Consider the following 20,018-nt stretch of genomic DNA (forward strand, 5'->3'; position numbering starts at 1 on the left):
ACAAGAAAGTTAAAGTTTATTTTTATTAGTCACAGGTAAGGCTTGCAGCAACACTGTAATGAAGTTACTGTGAAACCACAGAAGAGGGGCCCACAGCCAAGTTACCCTCTGCTGAACTACAAATTACTGTTTTAACCAGCCCCAAGAGCAGATCCAGGAAAAGATCCTCTGCCCTCCCCAGTCTCCTTCACTGGAGCATGGGGCAGAACAGAAGTGTAACTAAAAGTGGAGAAGCAGCTCCTTCAGGGGTTGCAATCTCTCACACTGAATATGTACATGGCTCATGGATTTCTCGAGTCTGCAAATTAATTTAAAGAGGAGAAAAAACAGTGATAAACACAAAGGCAGGTTGTGAAATTGAGCTGAATGAATTTGGTAATTTGTGGAGCCGGCACAAGGAAGAAGTGACTCCGGAAGCTGCTGGATTGTGATTAAAAACCCAAATGGTTTGTTAATGTCCTTCAATTCAGGAAACCTGCCACCCATCCAGATCTACACAAGAATTCAGCCTCAATGGGAGGAGAAAGATAGAGATGAAACAGGGAGGGAATGAATGGTAAGGACTTTATACATCTACAACTGGACAAGAACTGACAGAACCTGCCAAACCACAACCTTCACCAACTCAAAGGATGCAGGAAAACTATCACCTCCAAATGTCGTTTTCAATCTAAAATCTTAAAACAACTTGTAATCCTGAAGTAACCTGCATCCTCCTGCATTTAAGGGGCAATTTAGCGTAGCCAATCCACCTAACCTGTACACCTTGGGGGTGTGGGAGGAAACCGGAGCACCTGAAGGAAACTCATGCAGTCACAGAGAGAATGTGCAAACTCCACACAGTCACCCAAAGCTGGAATCGAACCTGGATCCCTGGTGCTGTGAGACAGCAGTGTTGACCACTGTGCCACCCTGTGCCACTGTACTGTGTTGCTCGGAAATACGTTTTAGGATTTTGGCCGAGTGATAGTGAAGGCAGAGCAGTAAACTACCAAGTCAGAATAGTGTGTGATTCTGAAGAGTAAATGCAGGTAGTGGGGTTTCTGTGCACAAACTGCCCTTATCCATGTTGGGGAAGAGGTGTGTAGTTTTGGAAGCTGCTGTCAAAGGAGGTTTAGCCAATTGCTGATAATTCTAGTAATGTCCATGTTCCAGTAATTAATTTGAAAATTTTCCAAATGTAAATTTAATGAAAATCCCCGACAGAACTACTTTTTCCTTACTTGAAACACAGCTTTAAATGGTCCGTTTGTTTCCAGATTCAGTTCCATGAGCAACGCCTTCAACTAAACAAAATGAAAACACTGCAGCTGCTGGAAATCTGAAATGAAAAGAGAAAACGTTGGAAATACTCATCAGGTTAGACAGCATCTATGGAGACAGAAACAAAGTTTGCAGTCACTGATGCTCCTCTAATGAAACACATACCAATAGCTGCTGTTTAACGGGGCCGTGGATCCCACAATCCCCTGTGCCCCAGAAACAGCTCTATCCATCACACACATTTCCCATTATGACACTTCTATGTCAAGAGGGCAAGCTGTTTAAAAGTCATTAAGTTCCATTTTTGCGTGTTGATGTTCATTAAAGATACGGATCGACTTCCTCCTCATTATGTATCAATTTCAGATACTTTGGTCGAGAATTTCCATTCCCTTACTTTCTGATGGATAATGGATGCCTTGAGTACTTAGATTACAGTATAATTTGATTCCTAATGTTATTGACTGCACCCCTATCCCTAATTTTTACATCGCAGCAAAAAAAGCTCACTGTTCACAAATGAGCATTTCGATGGCGTGCGCTTTACCCACCATTCCTCGCGGTGGGGAATGTCCCCTATCCCCAGCACAGGAGAGTTGTGCATGCGCAGTGAAACAGTGTTTGACGCATGCGCAGCGTGGATGATGGCAATGGGGAGAGACATTCGTCTGTCTCATCAGCAACCGGTAAGGATGCGGATACATGGAGGGATGATTGGAACCGGCAGATGGACGGAGAGGGTTTCTAAATATCTGGTGAAGATCTCAAACCTCTAATAGTAATCCGCAGGTCCCGTGTTTGCAGCTTCAGGCCTTTTTCCCGGGACGAGGCTCAGGTTAAGAGCCACCATCTTGATTCAGCAGGGAGCGGAGCGCATGCGCTGGGATCTTAGTGACGCAACAGTGAGTGGGAGGGGCTTCGGCGTTTTCTGCTCCCAACTGGGTCCTAGTGACCGGATCGCACAGCAAACTGAGCAACAGGTTTTAAACAGCTTCATCCCACTCTCAGGCTCCAGCTGATGTTTGCAGCCGAGAGAAGTCTGTGGGCAATGTACATAGTCCAGAAGTTGTTTTTTCCTGTTTGGCGCAAGAGTGGTACGGGAATTGTGGCCAAGCCATGGCTTACAAGGGAAATTAGAGGTAGTATCAGATTCAAGGAAGAAGCATACAAATCGGCAAGAAAAAGCAATAGATCCGAGGATTGGGAACAGTTTAAAATTCAGCAAAGGAGGACCAAGGGATTGATTAAGGGAAAAATGGAGTATGAAAGTAAGGTAGCAGGGAATAGAAAAACTGACTGTAAAAGTTTCTATAGATATGTAAAAGATTGACAAAAACAAATGTTAGAAATGGGAGAATTCATAATGGGGAATAAAGAAATGGCTGAGGAATTAAATTGGTACTTTGCTTCAGTCTTCACAAAGGAAGACATGAATAATATACCAGATGGGCTGAGAGAAACATATTTTAGTCAGGGGCTGAAGGAAATCAGCATCAGTTGAGAAGTTTTTGGGGAAAGTGATGGGATTGAAGGTGGATAAATCTCCAGGTCCAGATAAGCTTCATCCCAGAGTACTTAAGGAAGTGGTCCTGGAAATAGTAGATACATTGGTGGTTATTTTCCCAAATTCTTTGGAATCGGTAATAGTTCCGACAGATTGGAGGGTAGCTAATGTAAACCCACTATTCAAAAAGGGAGGGAGAGAGAAAACAGGGAACTATAGACAAGTGAGCCTAACATTGGTACTGGGGAAGTTGCTGGTGTCTATTATCAAGGATTTCACAACTCGGCATTTGGAAGGCAGTGGTATAATCAGACAAAGACAGCATGGATTTACAAAAGGGAAATCATGCTTGACGAATCTATTGGAATTTTGTAAGGATGTAAGTAATAGAGTTGACCGAGGAGAACCAGTGGATGTGGTTTATTTAGACTTTCAGAAGGCTTTCGACAAGGTCTCACATAACAGACTGCTATGTAAAGTTAAAGGACATGGGATTGCAGGTAATGTCTTGAGATGGATAGAAAGCTGGTTAGCAGATAAGAAGCGAAGAGTTGGCATAAATGAGTCTTTTTCTGATTGGCAGTCAGTGACTAGTGGGGTTTGGCAGGGATATGTGCTTGGACCCCAACTCTTCACATTATATATTAATGATTTGGAAGAGGGAACGGAATGTATTATTTCCAAATTTGCAGATAATACAAAGTTGGGTGGGAGGGTGAGCTGTGAGGAGGCTGCAGAGATGCTTTAGCGTGATTTGGACAGGCTGAGTGTGTGGGCATCTGCATGGCAGATGCAGTATAATGTGGATAAATGTGAGATTATCCACTTTGGTAGCAATAATAGGAAGACAGATTATTACTTGAATAGGTGTAAATTGAGGGAGGGGTATACTCAACAAGATGTTGGATTCCTCGTGCATCAGTCGCTGAAAGTAAGCATGCAGGTACAGCAGGCAGTAAAGAAGGCAAATGATCTGTAGGCCTTCATAGCAAGAGGATTTGAGTATAGGGATAGGGATGTTTTGCTGCAGTTCTATAGGGCGTTGGTGAGGCCACACCTGGAGTATTGTGTACAGTTTTGGTGTCCTTATCTGAGGAAGGATGTCCTTGTTATAGAGGGAGTACAGCGAAGGTTTACCAGGCTGATTCCTGGGATGGCAAGTCAGTCATATGAGGAGAAACTAAATCGGTTAGGATTATATTCACTGGAGTTTGGAAGAGTGGGATCTCATAGAAACTTAAAAATTCTAACAGGGTTAGACAGGGTAGATACAGGAAGAATGTTCCCAATGGTGGGGGGAGTCCAGAACTCGGGGTCATAGTTTGAGGATAAGGGGTAAACCTTTTAGAACTGAGGTGAGGAGAAATTTCTTCATCCAGAGGGTGATGAATGTGTGGAATTCACTGCCACAGAATATAGATCAAGGGATATGGGGGAACGGGAGTGGGGGGGTGGGATTAGGATATTGAATTTGATGATCAACCATGACCATAATGAATGGCGGAGCAAGCTCGAAGGGCTGAATGACCTACCCCCACTTCTAGATTCTATGTTTCAGTGAGAGAAGTTGCCTGAAGCGGTGGCAAAGAATTTGGTTACACTTCAGCCCCAGGCTCCTCATGTTTACATAGAAACATACTAGAAAATATAAGTAGGGAGGAGGCCACTCGGCCCTTCGAGCCTGCTCCGCTGTTCATTCTGGTCATGGCTGATCATCAAATTTAATATCGTAATCCCGCCTCCCCCCACCCCCACCCCCCGTATCCCTTGATCCCCAAGACATGTATCTAATTCCTTATTGAAATCAGACTCTACTTCTACTTTTGAGGAAGGGACTTCCGAAGATTCAAGACTCTGAATGAAATAAAATCTTCTCATCTCTGTCTTCAATGGGCAACACTGCTTTTTAAACAGTGACCCCCAGATTCTCCCATAAGAGTAAACATCCTCTCCACATCCAAGACCTTTCAGAATCTTGAAGGTTTAAATTAAATTGCCTCTTACTCTCTTAAAGTCGAGCAGAAGCTAAACTTGAGCAGAGAATGTCTCTGGTGTTATTATGTGGTCATGATGTGGAGATGCCAGCGTTGGACTGGGATAAACACAGTAACAGTTTTAACAACACCAGGTTAAAGTCCAACAGGTTTATTTGGTAGCAAATACCATTAGCTTTCGGAGCGCTGCTCCTTCGTCAGATGGAGTGGAAATCAGATTTTCCAGTCATAGAGTCATTCCAGCACAGAAGGAGTCCATTGGATAACTCGAGTCCATACTGACTCTCACTGTAACTTCATAGTTTTTCACAGTTTTTTTGTGATTTTCACAGTGAGTTCATTGCAGTGTTAATGTCAGCATGCTTGTGACACGAACTAATAAATTATCAAAAGTAAACTATAAATCCTCTGTCGCGCAATTCTGTCAGTCTGGAGTGGGTCCCATTCTGTAACCCTGCAGCACCCATCCAATCTCATTTAGAAATTATTGATCATCTCTGCTTGACTACCCCCACAGGCAGCAAGTTCAAGATCATAATTAATCACAACCCCCTGTATCTTAACCAACTGGAGCCATCCGATCCATTAAATATATTTTTAGTTCAGTCATAGCAGAGATATTTGTATCATCGATAGTCACAGGTGAGGTGCCTGAAGGTTGGAGAGTGGCAAATGTTGTGCCTTTGTTTGAAAAGGGCTGCAGGGAAAAGCCTGGGAACTGCAGGCCGGTGAGCCTCACATCTGTGGTGGGTAAGTTGTTGGAAGGTATTTTGAGAGACAGGATCTACAGGCATTTAGAGATGCAATGACTGATTAGGGACAGTCAGCATGGCTTTGTGAGTGGTGAAGAAGGCATTCAGCGTGCTTGGTTTCATTGGTCACAACATTGAATACAGGAGTTGGGATGTCTTGTTGAAGTTGTACAAAACATTGGTAAGGCCACACTTGGAATGCTGTGTACAGTTCTGGTCACCCTATTATAGAAAGGATATTATTAAACCAGAAAGAGTGCAGAAAATAATTATTAGGATGCTACTGGGACTTGATGGTTTGAGTTATAAGGAGAGGCTGGATGGACTGGAACTTTTTTGTCTGGAGTGTCGGAGGCTTAGGGGTGATCTTATAGAGGTCTATAAAATAATGAGGGGCATAGATCAGCTAGATAGTCAATATCTTTTCCCAAAGTAGGGGAGTCTAAAACTAGAGGGCATAGGTTTAAGGTGAGAGGGGCAATTTTTTCATACAGAGAATGGTGAGTGTCTTGAACAAGCTGCCAGAGGTAGTAGTAGAGGCGGGTACAATTTTGATTTTTAAAAAGCATTTAGACAGTTACATGGGTACGATGGGTATGGAGGGATATGGGCCAAATGCGGGCAATTGGGACTAGCTTAGGGGTTAAAAAAAAAGGCGGCATGGACAAATTGGGCCGAAGGGCCTGTTTCCATGCTGTAAACCTCTATGACTCTCGAGACTGTCTGGCAGCCTGCATGGAGATTTTCAGCTCTCTGTGTCCAGGACAGGAAGCAGTGAGCATGGATCTGTCAATCAGCCTCAATCAGCACCTTCAGGAGAATTGGGAGGGTGAATATTAGATACAGCAGAGTGAGAATGGAGGGAGAGTGTGTGGGATGGAGATTCACAGCTTTTGGGGAATGAGAGAGGAAAGAATGTTCCATAGAAACGAGAATTGTCTGTTCTGAATTTCTATCCTGTATTGACAGTGATGACTTTTGTAAACTCCTTTTACAGGCTATCAGAAGGTGAGGATTTACAGACAGAAATCTTAAACCAAACGTCACATCAACATCTGACAGAGTCACTCAATTCAACGGGACCTGAATATCATCGGCCTTTGAATCTAGAAGGAGAAATGTTTTTCTGTTCTGTCTGCTTCAGGAGATTTTAAACATCAGTGTGACTGGAAAAGCACCGAGACACACACACACCAGAGTGAGAGTGTTCCAGTGCACTGCGTGTGGAAAACGCTTCAGTTGCACAGCCTGAAAGAACATCGCAGCATTCACAGCGGGGAGAGACTGTACCCGTGTTCTGTGTATGGATGAGGTTTCAACTGATTGTCCGACCTGGAGAGTCACAAGGACACCTGCACCATGGAGAAACGGTGGAAATGTGGGGACTGTGGGAAGGGATTTAGATACCCTTCTCACCTGGAAACTCATCGACGCAGTCACACTGGGGAGAGACCGTTCACCTGTTCTCAGTGTGGGAATGGATTCAGTCGATTATCCACCCTGCAGACACACCAGAGAGTTCACAATGAGGAAAGGCCATTCATCTGCTTTCATTGTGGGAAGAGATTCACTCAGTCATCCGCCCTGCAGACACACCAGCGAGTTCACAATGAGGAGAGACCATTCATCTGCTCTCAGTGTGGGAAGGGATTCAGTCAGTCATCCAGCCTGCAGACACACCAGCGAGTTCACACGAGGGAGAGGCCGTTTACCTGCTCTCTGTGTGGGAAGGGATTCACTCAGTTATCCCATCTGAAGACACACCAACGGTTTCACACTGGGGAGAGGCCGTTCACCTGCCCTCAGTGCGAGAAGGGATTTGCTCAGTTATCCACTCTTCAGACACACCAGCGAGTTCACACCAAGGAGACACCGTTCACCTGCTCTCAGTGTGGGAAAGGATTCACTCAGTTATCCAACCTGCGGAGACACCAGCGAGTTCACATGTGATTCCAGGGGTTGGATTCTGCTGTTATTGTTTCTGCTCTCAATTACATCCAGGACTGCATTTTGTTCATTCTCACAGTTGGTCAATGGGGAGGGTCGGAGGGTTTCTTTCTGCTGGACTGGCCGGTCTCACCACTTTGCCTCCAGTGGGCTGATAATCTTTTAACCTTGTTGCGAATATCTGGCTTTGGATTTCTCAAGGATCACAGAGTGAAAGAGCGTTAGGAAGTTAAAAGATATTTTGTTCACAATTATGTTTGGAAGCCTCGCAAAGCACGCAGAGGGAGTAGTGAGCATGAGGAACTGAAAGAGATTAGTATTCGTGAAAAAGTAGCACTGGAGAAATTAATGGGGTTGGAAGTGAATAAATCCCCAAAAAGCTGCTGATCTACATCCCAGAGTGTTGGAAGAGGTGGCTGTGGAGATAGTGGATACATTGGTGGTCATCTTTCCAAATTCTATAGATTGTGGAATGGTTGCTGCAGATTGGAAGGTGGTAAATGAAACCCCACTGTTTAAGGAGGGAGAGAGAAAACGGGGAACCACAGACCCATCAGCCTGACATCAGCCGGAGGGAAAATGCTACAATCTATTGTACAGGATGTGATAACAGATGAATATGCACATTCAGAACAGGGGTACGTCCCTCGAGCCTGCTCCACCATTCAATACGTGCACAGCTGATCTGATTGTAACCTCAACTTCACATTCCCACCGACCCCCCGATAACCTTTCGCTCCCTTGCTTATTAAGAATCTATCCAGCTCTGCCATCAAAAGATTCAGAGACTCTGCGTCCACTGCCCTTTGAGAAAGAGAGTTCCAGACATTCAGACCCTCTGAGAGGAAGACGTTCTCCTGTTATTTGTTTCAATCAAGCCGCCTCTTACTCTTCTAAACTCCAGTCGATACAAGTCCAGCCTGTCCAATCATTCCTCATTAGACAAACCAGCCATTTCAGGTATTAGTCCAGTAAACCTTCTCTGAGCTGTTTCCAATGTGTTTACATCTTTCCTAAATGAGAGCCATACTGTACACAGTACTCCAGATGGTTTCACCAATATCCTGTATAACTGAAGCATAATCTCCCTACTTTTTTATTCAATTCCCTTCGCAATAAACAGCAACATTCCATTAGCTTTCCCAATTCCCTGCTGAACCTGTATACCGGCCTTGTGTGATTCATGCACTGGGACACCCAGATCCCTCTGCAATCCCAGCTCTGCAATCTCACACCATTTAAATGATAAGCTTCTCTTTTTATTCTTCCTGCCAAAATGGATGATTTGACTTTTTGCCACATTATATTCCATTTGGAAGATCTTTGCCCCGGTCTTAACATGTCTATATATTTTTGTAACCAAAAAGAGAAGATGCTGGAAAATCTCAGCAGGCCTGGCAGCATCTGTAAGGAGAGGAAAGAGCTGACGTTTCAAGTCCAGACGGCCCTTTGTTAAAGCTAAAAGGCAGAGAAAGTGGGAGATGTTTATACTGCCGGGTGAGGGAATTAAAAATAAATCATAGCCACAGAAACCAGGGGAAAAGACTGCTCATTGCTGTCCACAGAGAGAATAAAGGGTTTGAATGGCCAAAAGACAGAGAAGCTAAAATGAACATGTTTGGGAGTCGGGGGGGGGGGGGGGGGGGGGGGCGTGGTGGATGGAATGAATGGGATGAGGTAAGATTTAGCAAAGAGGGAGAAAAGGTCAGGGAAGGGGAATAAAGTAGGGAGAAAGAGTGGGAGGGAGGAAGAAAAATGAAGAAACACAATCAAGAAATAAAAATATACATTTTTGTAGTCTCCTTATGTCGTCTTCACAACTTTCCTACCTATCTTTATGCCATTAGCAAATTTAGCAACCATCCCCTCAGTCCTTTCACCTCAGTCTAAGGGCTATAATGGGTCACGAGAAAGCATTGGGCAGCAGGATTAAGGAAAATCCCAAGGCTTTTTATACATATATAAAGAGCAACAGGGAGAGGGTTGGTCCACTCAAGGACAGTGGAGGGAATCTGCGTGGAGCCAGAGGAAATGGCGATGTATTAAATGAGTACTTTGCGTCTGTATTCATCAAAGAGAAGGACTTGGTGGATGATGAGTCTGGGAAAGGGTGTGTGGATAGTTTGAGTCATGTTGAGATCAAAAAGGAGGTGGTATTGGGGTTCTTGAGAAACATTAAGGTAGACAAGTCCCCAGGGCCTGATGGGATATACCCCAGAATACTGAGAGAGGCAAGGGAGGAAATTGCTGGGGCCTTGAGAGAAATCTTTGTATCATCACTGGCTACAGAGGAGGTAAACACAGTAAGAAGTTTAACAACACCACGTTAAAGTCCAACACGTTTATGTGGTAGCAAATGCCACTAGCTTTCGGAGCGCTGCCCCTTCGTCAGGTGGACTTGCAAAATCTCACTCGCTCTCCTGTCTGGAGACAATACACATCTCTTTAAGCTGTGCTTAATGCTCTCTCCACTCACAGTGTCTGTATCTTTAAGACTTGATTAGCTGTATTAGCATTCCAATCATTATTCTGTAAATTGAGTTGGTGTCTCTGTATGTCCTGTTTGTGAGCACATCTCCCACTCCACCTGACGAAGGGGCAGCGCTCCGAAATCTAGTGGCATTTGCTACCAAATAAACCTGTTGGACTTTACACTGGTGTTGTTAGACTTCTTACTGTGTTTAGCCCAGTCCAACACCGGCATCTCCACAAACAGAGGAGGTCCCAGAGGATTGGAGAATAGCCAATATTGTTCCTTTGTTTAAGAAGCGTAGCAAGAACAATCCAGGTAATTACAGGCTGGTGAGCATTACATCAGTGGTAGGGAAATTATTGGAGTGGATTCTTCAAGATAGGATTTATTCCCACTTGGAAACAGATGTATTAGCAAGAGACAACATGGTTTTGTGAAGGGGAGGTCGTGTCTCATTAAATTGATTGAGTTTTTTGAGGAAGTGACGAAGATGATTGATGAGGGTAGGGCAATGGATGTTCTCTACATGGATTTCAGTAAGGCCTTTGACAAGGTCCCTCAAAATGTAACTGGTTTGATTAGTAAGTTTGCAGACGACTCAAAGGTTGATGGATTTGCAGATAGTGATGAGGACCATCAGAGGATACAGCAGGATATAGATCGGTTGGAGACTTGGGCGGAGAGATGGCAGATGGAGTTTAATCTGGACAAATGTGAGGTAATGCATTTTGGAAGGTCTAACACAGATAGGAAATATACAGTAAATGGCAGAACCCTTTAGAGCATTGATAGGCAGAGGGATCTGGGTGTACAGGTACACAGGTCACTGAAAGTGGCAATGCAGGTGGAGAATGTAGTCAAGAAGACATACAGCATGCTTGCCTTCATCGGCCGGGGTATTGAGTTTAAAAATTGGCAAGTCATGTTGCAGCTTTATAGAACCTTAGTTAGGCCGCACTTGGAATATAGTGTTCAATTCCCGTTGTCACACTCCCAGAGAATGTGTAGGCTTGGAGAGGGTGCAGAAAAGATTTACCAGGATGTTGCCTGGTATGGAGGGCATTAGCTATGAGGAGAGGTTGGAGAAACTTGGTTTGTTCTCACTGGAATGACAGAGGTTGAGGGGCGACCTGATAGAAGTCTACAAGATTATGAGAGGCATAGAGAGAGTGGATAGTCAGAAGCTTTTTCCCAGGGTGGAAGACCCAATTACTAGGGGGCACAGGTTTAAGGTGCGAGGGGCAAGATTTAAAGGAGATGTACAAGGCAGGTTTTTTTTACACAGAGGGTGGTGAGTGCCTGGAACTCGCTGCCGGGGGAGGTAGTGGAAGCAGATACGATAGTGACTTTTAAGGGGCGTCTTTACAAATACATGAATAGGATGTGAATGGAGAGATATGGCCCCCGGAAGGTAGGGGTTTTAGTTAGGTCAGGCAGCATGGTCAGTGCAGGCTTGGAGGGCCGAAGGACCTGTTCCTGTGCTGTAATTTTCTTTGTTCTTTGTAAGTCATCTATATCAATTGTAAAATGTTGGAGTCCCAGCACTATACCCTGTGACAGCTCTCATTACATTTTGACAACCAGAAAATGACCTACATATGCCGAGTGTTTCCTGCTAGCTAGCCAATCTTCTATCCAAGCCAATATGATGGGGCGACACGGTAGCACAGTGGTTAGCACTGCTGCTTCACAGCTCCAGGGACCTGGGTTTGATCCCGGCTCGGGTCACGTGGAGTTTGCACATTCTCCTCGTGTCTGCGTGGGTTTCCTCTGGGTGCTCCGGTTTCCTCCCACAGTCCAAAGATGTGCGGGTTAGATTGATTGGCCATGCTAAAATTGCCCCTTAATGTCCTAAAATGCATAGGTTAGAGGGATTGGGTGGGATTGTGGTTGGTGCAGACTCGATGGGCCGAATGGCCTCTTTCTGCACTGTGGGGATTCTGTGATTGTATGTTATCCCCACAGCTTTTATTTGTTGCAATAACCTTTGATGTTGTACCTTATCAAATGCTTTCTGGAAATCTAAGTGCATTAAAATGTACTTTAGGGAAGGAAATCTGCCATACTTACTGGGCCTGTTCTACATGTGACTCGAGAGCCACAGCAATGTGTTTGACTCGCAAATGTCCTCCAAGGATATCAAGGAATGGGCAGTAAATGTTACCCCAATAAATGTTGCCCAGCCAGGGACGTGTCCCATGAATGAATAAAAATATGTGGAATGTACAGACTGGGGAACAATGGGTGGGGGCGGGGCTCCCGGGTCCGCGCGCCTGAACCCGGAGACGTCACCGCGAAGCAGAGTGATTGCCATTGGCTGATTCAGGCAGGGCTCCATTGTGCTGTCACAATGACTCAGAGGGGCGTTCCCAGCACACACTGTCCCATTGGCAGCAATGTCACTGGTTACAGAAGCAAAACACTGCGGATTGGACACCAGCTCAGCGCGGCTGGCGGTCAAAGCCCCGCCCACCCCCACGTGGGCTCAGGTTCCACCCTCTCATTGTCTATATGCGGCAGATTGACCAATGGCAACGTGTGGAGGACCGGATGGACGCTGGTCCTCCAGCCAATCAGAGTCCGGGCCTTGTATCAATGACCGCGTGGAGCTTCCTGTGGACCTGAATGTGGGGGTTCGATCAGTAAGTTTGTTGATGATACAAAAATTGGTGGTAAATAGCGAGGAGGAAAGCCTGAGATTACAGGAGGATATGGACGGGCTGGTCAGATGAGCAGAACAGTGGCAAATGTAATTTAACCCCCTAAAGTCCGAGGTGATGCGTTTTGGGCGGACTAACAAGGCAAGGGAATAGACAATGAACAATAGGACACCAGGAAGTACAGAGGACCAGAGGGACCTTGGGGCGCATGTCCATAGGACCCTGAAGACAGTCGGACAAATTGATAAAGTGGTTAAGAAGGATATGGGATACTTGCCTTTTTTAACCGAGGCATAGAATATTAGAGCAAGCAAGTTATGATTGAGCTGTATAAAAAGCTAGAGTACTGTCTGCAATTCGGGTCGCCACATTTTACCAAGGATGTGATTGCGCTAGAGAAGGTGCAGAGCAGATTCACCAGGATGCTGCCTGGGCTGGAAAGTTTCAGCCATGAAGAGAGGCTGGTTAGGCTCGAATTGTTCTCCCTAATTCAGAGAAGGCTGAGGGGGGCCTGATTGGGGTGGACAAAAATATGAACCCTTAGTTCAAGTAACTTTAGTCGCTGGGTCAACTTCCAGATTTAAGGGGAGGGGCAGGAGATTTAGAGGGGATTTGAGGGAAAAGATTTTCACCCCAGAGGATTGTGGAATCAGGAACTCGCTGCCTGAAAGGGTGGGAGAGGTGGGAACGCTCAACATTAAGAAGCATTTAGATGAGCACTTGAAATGCCATCGCTTACAAGGCTACTACTGACCAAATGGTGGAAGGTGGGATTAGAACAGATCGATGCTTGAGAGCTGGCACAAATTCGATGGGCCAAAGGGCCTCTTGCTGTGCTTTAAAACTCTGAGGACAGAAATATGACCAGTGTTGTTATGTGATAAATATCGGATGGTTCTGCAATAAAGTACATTTATTATTATTTCTAGTCTTGTAATATAGTACTGTAGCTACGTCATATATGTAGGGAAGCTGGTAAAAGAGGTGGAGGAGTGGCATTGTTAATCAAGGATAGTTTAACGGCTGCGGAAAGGCACTTCGTGGGGGATCTGCACACTGAGGTAATATGGGCTGAAGTTAGAAATAGGAAAGGAGCGGTCACGTTGCTAGGAGTTTACTATAGGCCCCCAAATAGTAATAGAGATGTGGAGGAAGAAATTGCGAAGCAGATTATGGATATGTGTGGGGGTCACAGGGTAGTTGTCATGGGGGACTTTAACTTTCCAAATATTGATTGGAACCTTTGTAGGTCAAATAGTTTGGATGGGGCAGTTTTTGTGCAGTGTGTGCGGGAGGGTTTCCTGACACAATATGTGGATGGGCCGACTAGAGGTGAGGCCACATTGGATTTGGTACTGGGAAATGAACCGGGCCAAGTGTTAGATTTAGTTGTGGGAGAGCAATTTGGAGATAGTGACCACAATTCGGTGTCTTTTGTTATTGCAATGGAGAGGGATAGGGCCGTACGGCAGGGCAAGGTTTACAATTGGGGGAGGGGTAATTATGATGCGATTAGGCAAGAATTAGGGGGCATAAGTTGGGAACAGAAACTGTCAGAGAAAGGAACTAATGAAAAGTGGAATTTTTTCAAGGAACAAATACTGGATGTCCTTGATAGGTATGTTCCTGTCAGGCAGGGAGGAAATGGCCGAGTAAGGGAACCATGGTTCACAAAAGAGGTGGAATGTCTTGTGAAAAGGAAGAGGGAAGCTTATGTAGGGATGAGGAAACAAGGTTCAGATGGCTTGATTGAGGGTTACAAGTTAGCAAGGAATGAGCTGAAAAAGGGGCTTAGGAGAGCTAGGAGGGGACATGAGAAGTCCTTGGCAGGTCGGATCAAGGAAAACCCCAAGGCTTTTTACTCTTATGTGAGGAATAAAAGAATGACCAGGGTGAGGTTAGGGCCGGTCAAGGACAGTAGTGGGAACTTGTGTATGGAGTCAGTAGAGATAGGCGAGGTGATGAATGAATACTTTTCTTCAGTGTTCACCAAGGAGAGGGGCCATGTTTTTGAGGAAGAGAAGGTGTTACAGGCTAATAGGCTGGAGGAAATAGATGTTCGGAGGGAGGATGTCTTGGCAGTTTTGAATAAACTGAAGGTCGATAAGTCCCCTGGGCCTGATGAAATGTATCCTAGGATTCTTTGGGAGGCAAGGGATGAGATTGCAGAGCCTTTGGCGTTGATCTTTGGGTCCTCGCTGTCCACGGGGATGGTGCCAGAGGACTGGAGAATGGCGAATGTTGTTCCTCTGTTTAAGAAAGGGAATAGAAATGACCCTGGTAATTATAGACCGGTTAGTCTTACTTCGGTGGTTGGTAAATTGATGGAAAGGGTCCTTAGGGATGGGATTTACGACCATTTAGAAAGATGCGGATTAATCCGAGATAGTCAGCACGGATTCGTGAAGGGCAAGTCGTGCCTCACAAATTTGATAGAATTTTTTGAGGAGGTAACTAAGTGTGTTGATGAAGGTAGGGCAGTTGATGTCATATACATGGATTTTAGTAAGGCGTTTGATAAGGTCCCCCATGGTCGGCTTATGATGAAAGTGAGGAGGTGTAGGATAGAGGGAAAGTTGGCCGATTGGATAGGTAACTGGCTGTCTGACTGAAGACAGAGGGTGGTGGTCGATGGAAAATTTTCGGATTGGAGGCAGGTTGCTAGCGGTGTGCCGCAGGGATCAGTGCTTGGTCCTCTGCTCTTTGTGATTTTTATTAATGACTTAGAGGAGGGGGCTGAAGGGTGGATCAGTAAATTTGCTGATGACACCAAGATTGGTGGAGTAGTGGATGAGGTGGAGGGCTGTTGTAGGCTGCAAAGAGACATAGATAGGATGCAAAGCTGGGCTGAAAAATGGCAAATGGAGTTTAACCCTGATAAATGTGAGGTGATTCATTTTGGTAGGACAAATTTAAATGTGGATTACAGGGTCAAAGGTAGGGTTCTGAAGACTGTGGAGGAACAGAGAGATCTTGGGGTCCATATCCACAGATCTCTAAAGGTTGCCAGTCAAGTGGATAGAGCTGTGAAGAAGGCCTATAGTGTGTTAGCTTTTATTAACAGGGGGTTGGAGTTTAAGAGCCGTGGGGTTATGCTGCAACTGTACAGGACCTTGGTGAGACCACATTTGGAATATTGTGTGCAGTTCTGGTCACCTCACTATAAGAAGGATGTGGAAGCGCTGGAAAGAGTGCAGAGGAGATTTACCAGGATGCTGCCTGGTTTGGAGGGTAGGTCATATGAGGAAAGGTTGAGGGAGCTAGGGCTGTTCTCTCTGGAGCAGAGGAGGCTGAGGGGAGACTTAATAGAGGTGTATAAAATGATGAAGGGGATAGATAGAGTGAACGTTCAAAGACTATTTCCTCGGGTGGATGGAGCTATTACAAGGGGGCATAACTATAGGGTTCGTGGTGGGAGATACAGGACGGATATCAGAGGTAGGTTCTTTACGCAGAGAGTGGTTGGGGTGTGGAATGGACTGCCTGCAGTGATAGTGGAGTCAGACACTTTAGAAACATTTAAGCGGTTATTGGATAGGCACATGGAGCACACCAGGATGATAGGGAGTGGGATAGCTTGATCTTGGTTTCAGATAAAGCTCGGCACAACATCGTGGGCCGAAGGGCCTGTTCTGTGCTGTACTGTTCTATGTTCTATTTCCAGTCAGAGTCATTACAGCACAGGAGGAGTTCATTGGACAACTCCAGTCCCTGCCGAGCAATTCTGTCAGTCTGGAGTGGGTCCCATTCTGTAACCCTGCAGCACCCATCCAATCACATTCAAAATTACTGACCATCTCTGCTTGACTCCCCTCATAGGCAGCAAGGTCAAGAACATGACCAATCACAACCCCCTGTATCTTAACCAACTTACAGATTTAGTGGAATGAGTGGGGAAAGAATGTTCCTTAGAAACTAGAATTCTAGTTCTGAATTTTGATCCTGTACTGACTGTGATTTCTGTCGCAAACTCCTTTACAGGAATATCAGAAGGTTAAGATCCATAGACGGAAATCCCAAACCAAACATCACATCAAGATCTGACAGTCGCTCAATTCATCTGGACCTCAACATCATCGACCTTTGAATCTGGAAGGAGAAATATTTCTGTTTTTTCTGCTTCAGAATGTTTAAACATCAGTGTGACTGGAAAGCACCGAGACACAAACACACCCGAGTGAGAGTGTTCCAGTGCACTGAGTGTGGAAAGAGCTTCAACCAGTTACACAGCCTGAAAATACATCGCAGCATTCACAGCGGGAGAAACTGTACCCGTGTTCTGTGTGAGATTTAACTGATTGTTTACCTGGAGAGTCACAAGGACACCCGAACCATGGAGAAACTGGAAATGTGGGGACTGTGGGAAGGGATACAGGTTCCCATCTCAGCTGGAAACTCATCGATGCAGTCACACCGGGGAGCGGCCATTCACCTGCTCTGTGTGTGGGAAGGGATTCACTCGGTCATCCAATCTGCTGAGTCACAATCTCACTCATGCCAGTGAGAGACCCTTTAAATGCTCTGACTGTGGGACTGGTTTCAAAAGCTCTCGGGATCTGGTGTCCCACCAGCGCATTCACACTGAGGAGAGACCGTTTAGCTGCTCTCACTGCGCAAAGCAGTTTCAAACATCATCCCACCTGCGGAAACACCAGCAAGTTCACACCGAGGAGAGGCCGTTCACCTGCTCTGTGTGTGGGAAGAGATTCACTCTGTCATCCAATCTGCTGAGACACCAGCAAGTTCACACTGGGGAGAGACCGTTCACCTGCTCCGAGTGTGGGAACAGATTCACCCGGTTATCCAGCCTGCAGAGACACAACGTCATTCACAACAGCGAGAGACCCTTTAAATGCTCTGACTGTGGGAGCGGATTCAAAAGGTCTCAGGATCTGATGGATCACCAGCGCACTCACACTGTGGAGAGACCGTTCAGCTGCTCTCACTGCTCAAAGACATTTAGAAGATCATCCCACCTGCGGAATCACCAACGAGTTCACACGAGGGAGCGGCCATTCACCTGCTCAGTGTGTGGGAGGGGATTCACTCAGTCATCCAGCCTGCAGAGACACAAAGTCACTCACAGCAATGAGCGACCCTTTAAATGCTCTGACTGTGGGAAAGATTTCAAAAGGTCTCACCAACTGTTGGTCCACCAGCGCATTCACACTGAGGAGAGGCCGTTCAGCTGCTCTCACTGCACAAAGAGATTTACAACATCATCCTACCTGTGGGAACACCAGCGAGTTCACACCAATGAGCGACCATTTAAATGCTCTGACTGCGGGAGTGGCTTCAAAAGGTCTCAGGATCTGGTGTCCCACCAGCGCATTCACACTGAGGAGAGACCGTTCAGCTGCTCTCACCGCACAAAGAGATTTAGAACTTCATCCAACCTGCGGAAACATGAGCGAGTTCACACCGGAGCGAAACCGTTCACATGCTCTCTGTGTGGGAAGGGATTCAGTGATTCATGCAACCTGCGAGAACACCAGCAAGTTCACGCCAGGGAGAGGCCATTCACCCGCTCGAAGTGTGGGAAAGGATTTAGTGATTCATCCCTCCTGCTGAGACACCAGCGAGTTCACAATTGATTACTGGGGTTGGATTCTGCTGTTATTGCTGCTGTTAATCACATCCAGGACTGAACCATGTTCACTCTGACAGTTGGTGAAGTGGGAGGGTCGGAGGGTTTCTTTCTGTTGGACTGGCTGGTCTCACGACTTTGCTTCCAGTGGGCTGATGCTCTTTGAGCCTGGGAGAGCACATTTCCACTGAAATGATCCACTAAAGCGGCACGGAGCACAGTGGTTAGCACTGCTGCTTCACAGCTCCAGGGTCCTGGGTTCGATTCCCGGCTCGGGTCACTGTCTGTGTGGAGTTTGCACATTCTCCTCGTGTCTGCGTGGGTTTCCTCCGGGTGCTCCGGTTTCCTCCCACAGTCCAAAGATGTGCGGGTTAGGTTGATTGGCCAGGTTAAAAATTGCCCCTTAGAGTCCTGAGATGCGAGGATTAGCGGGTAAATGTGTGGGGGTAGGGCCTGGGTGGGATTGTGGTCGGTGCAGACTCGATGGGCCGAATGGCCTCCTTCTGCACTGTAGGGTTTCTATGTTTCTATGTTTCTAAAGATGAAGGACATTTATTTTATCCTGGATCGTAAAGAGTGCTTTTCCTACGACTAAGGTAGATTTAAAATAAATACAGAACTGAAAAAACGCAGCTGGTCTGGCAGCATCTGTGGAGAGAGAAATAGAGATAATGTTTCACGTCCAATGTAACTCTACTTCAGAACTAAAGAGAGGGAGAAATATGATGGGTTTGATGCTGCTGAGAAAGGGGGGAGGGGCAGGTAGAACTAAAGGGAGAGTCAGGGATTGGTTAGAGGATGGGTGAGATTAAATGACTTTAACCTGGTGTTGTTAAAACTCTTACTGTGTTTACCCCAGTCCAACGCCGGCATCTCCACATTGTAAAGAAACAAAGCATTGGTCCAGAGTAAGTGTTAATGGCAGAATAAAGGACAGCTCTGTCTGGAAGGAAAAAAACATGAAAACAAGATGCAGACTGGCACTCGGCAAAAAAAAAACCCAAAATGGAGGAGAGAGTTCAGGGTGTGAAGTTGTTGAACTCGATGTTGAGTCCAGAAGGTTGTAAAGTGCCTCATCGGAAGATGCGGGGCTGTTTGTCCAGCTTGTGTTGGGCTTCTCCGGAACATTGCAGCAGGCCGAGGACAGAAATGTGAGTGTGAGAGCAAGGTGGTGAATTCTAATGGCAAGCAAGCGGAAGGTCAGGGTCATGCTTGTGGACTGAGCGGAGGTGTTCCACAAAGAGGTCAGGGAACAGGCAACAGATGAATTAAAGAGAAACCATTTGTGTCCAGAACATTGTGAACATCCTTTTACTCTGGTTGTCTTTGATCCTCAAGTCATTTTCTGTTTGTTTTAACCATGTTCTGTTTCATTAATAAACTTTTATCAGTAAAATATTTGATTTTGCTGGACTTTTTCTGATTATATTTATGCACTTTCGGAAAAGTGGGTGAGTGGGGTTGGCAGGCTCTTTAACAGAAAGTGAATCCCTCTAAGGTAATTGGCAAAGGAGCCAGAGGGGGAGATGAGATTATATTTTATATTTTTGACACAGCGAGTTGTTCTGATCTGCCTGAAAGCAGATTCAATAGAATCTTTCCAAAGGGTAAAGACTTGAAAGGGAAGAATTTGCAGGGCTGTGGGGAAAGAACAGAGCAGTTGATGAATCAGAGAGTCCTTTCAAAGAGATAGCAGGGGCACGATGGGCTGAATGGACTCCTCCTGCAGCCTGTCAATCTCAGCCTCCTGCTTTTGTGCAGGTTAAAAGGGACAGATTTCAGTGCAGCCTCTTCCCTGTATGTGTATTTAAAGAGACAGGTTTCTCTTTCATTCTGAG

General features: G+C 45.8%; 2 protein-coding genes across 2 annotated transcripts in view; both read left to right on the forward strand.

Moving 5' to 3' along the window:
• Positions 1 to 20,018, forward strand: part of LOC144483231 (uncharacterized) — a 192,866-nt gene that overhangs the window by 13,108 nt on the left and 159,740 nt on the right. The gene's annotated exons all lie outside the window — the stretch shown is intronic.
• On the forward strand, positions 1,904 to 12,532 carry LOC144483222 (uncharacterized). The gene is made up of 3 exons (XM_078201992.1): positions 1,904 to 1,949; positions 6,511 to 7,300; positions 12,454 to 12,532. The coding sequence occupies exons 2-3, from the start codon at positions 6,873 to 6,875 to the stop codon at positions 12,530 to 12,532; spliced, it is 507 nt and encodes a 168-aa protein (XP_078058118.1). The 5' UTR covers positions 1,904 to 1,949; positions 6,511 to 6,872.

The sequence above is a fragment of the Mustelus asterias genome, unplaced genomic scaffold, assembly GCF_964213995.1.
Source record: "Mustelus asterias unplaced genomic scaffold, sMusAst1.hap1.1 HAP1_SCAFFOLD_50, whole genome shotgun sequence".
NCBI lineage: Eukaryota > Metazoa > Chordata > Chondrichthyes > Carcharhiniformes > Triakidae > Mustelus > Mustelus asterias.

Coding starts and splice junctions, on each gene's coding strand:
- LOC144483222 (XM_078201992.1), top strand. CDS start 6,873: ATGGAGAAACGGTGGAAATGTGGGGACTGTGGGAAGGGATTTAGATAC. Junction 7,301..12,453: donor CGGTTTCACACTGGGGAGAG/GCCGTTCACCTG, acceptor TATATGCGGCAG/ATTGACCAATGGCAACGTGT.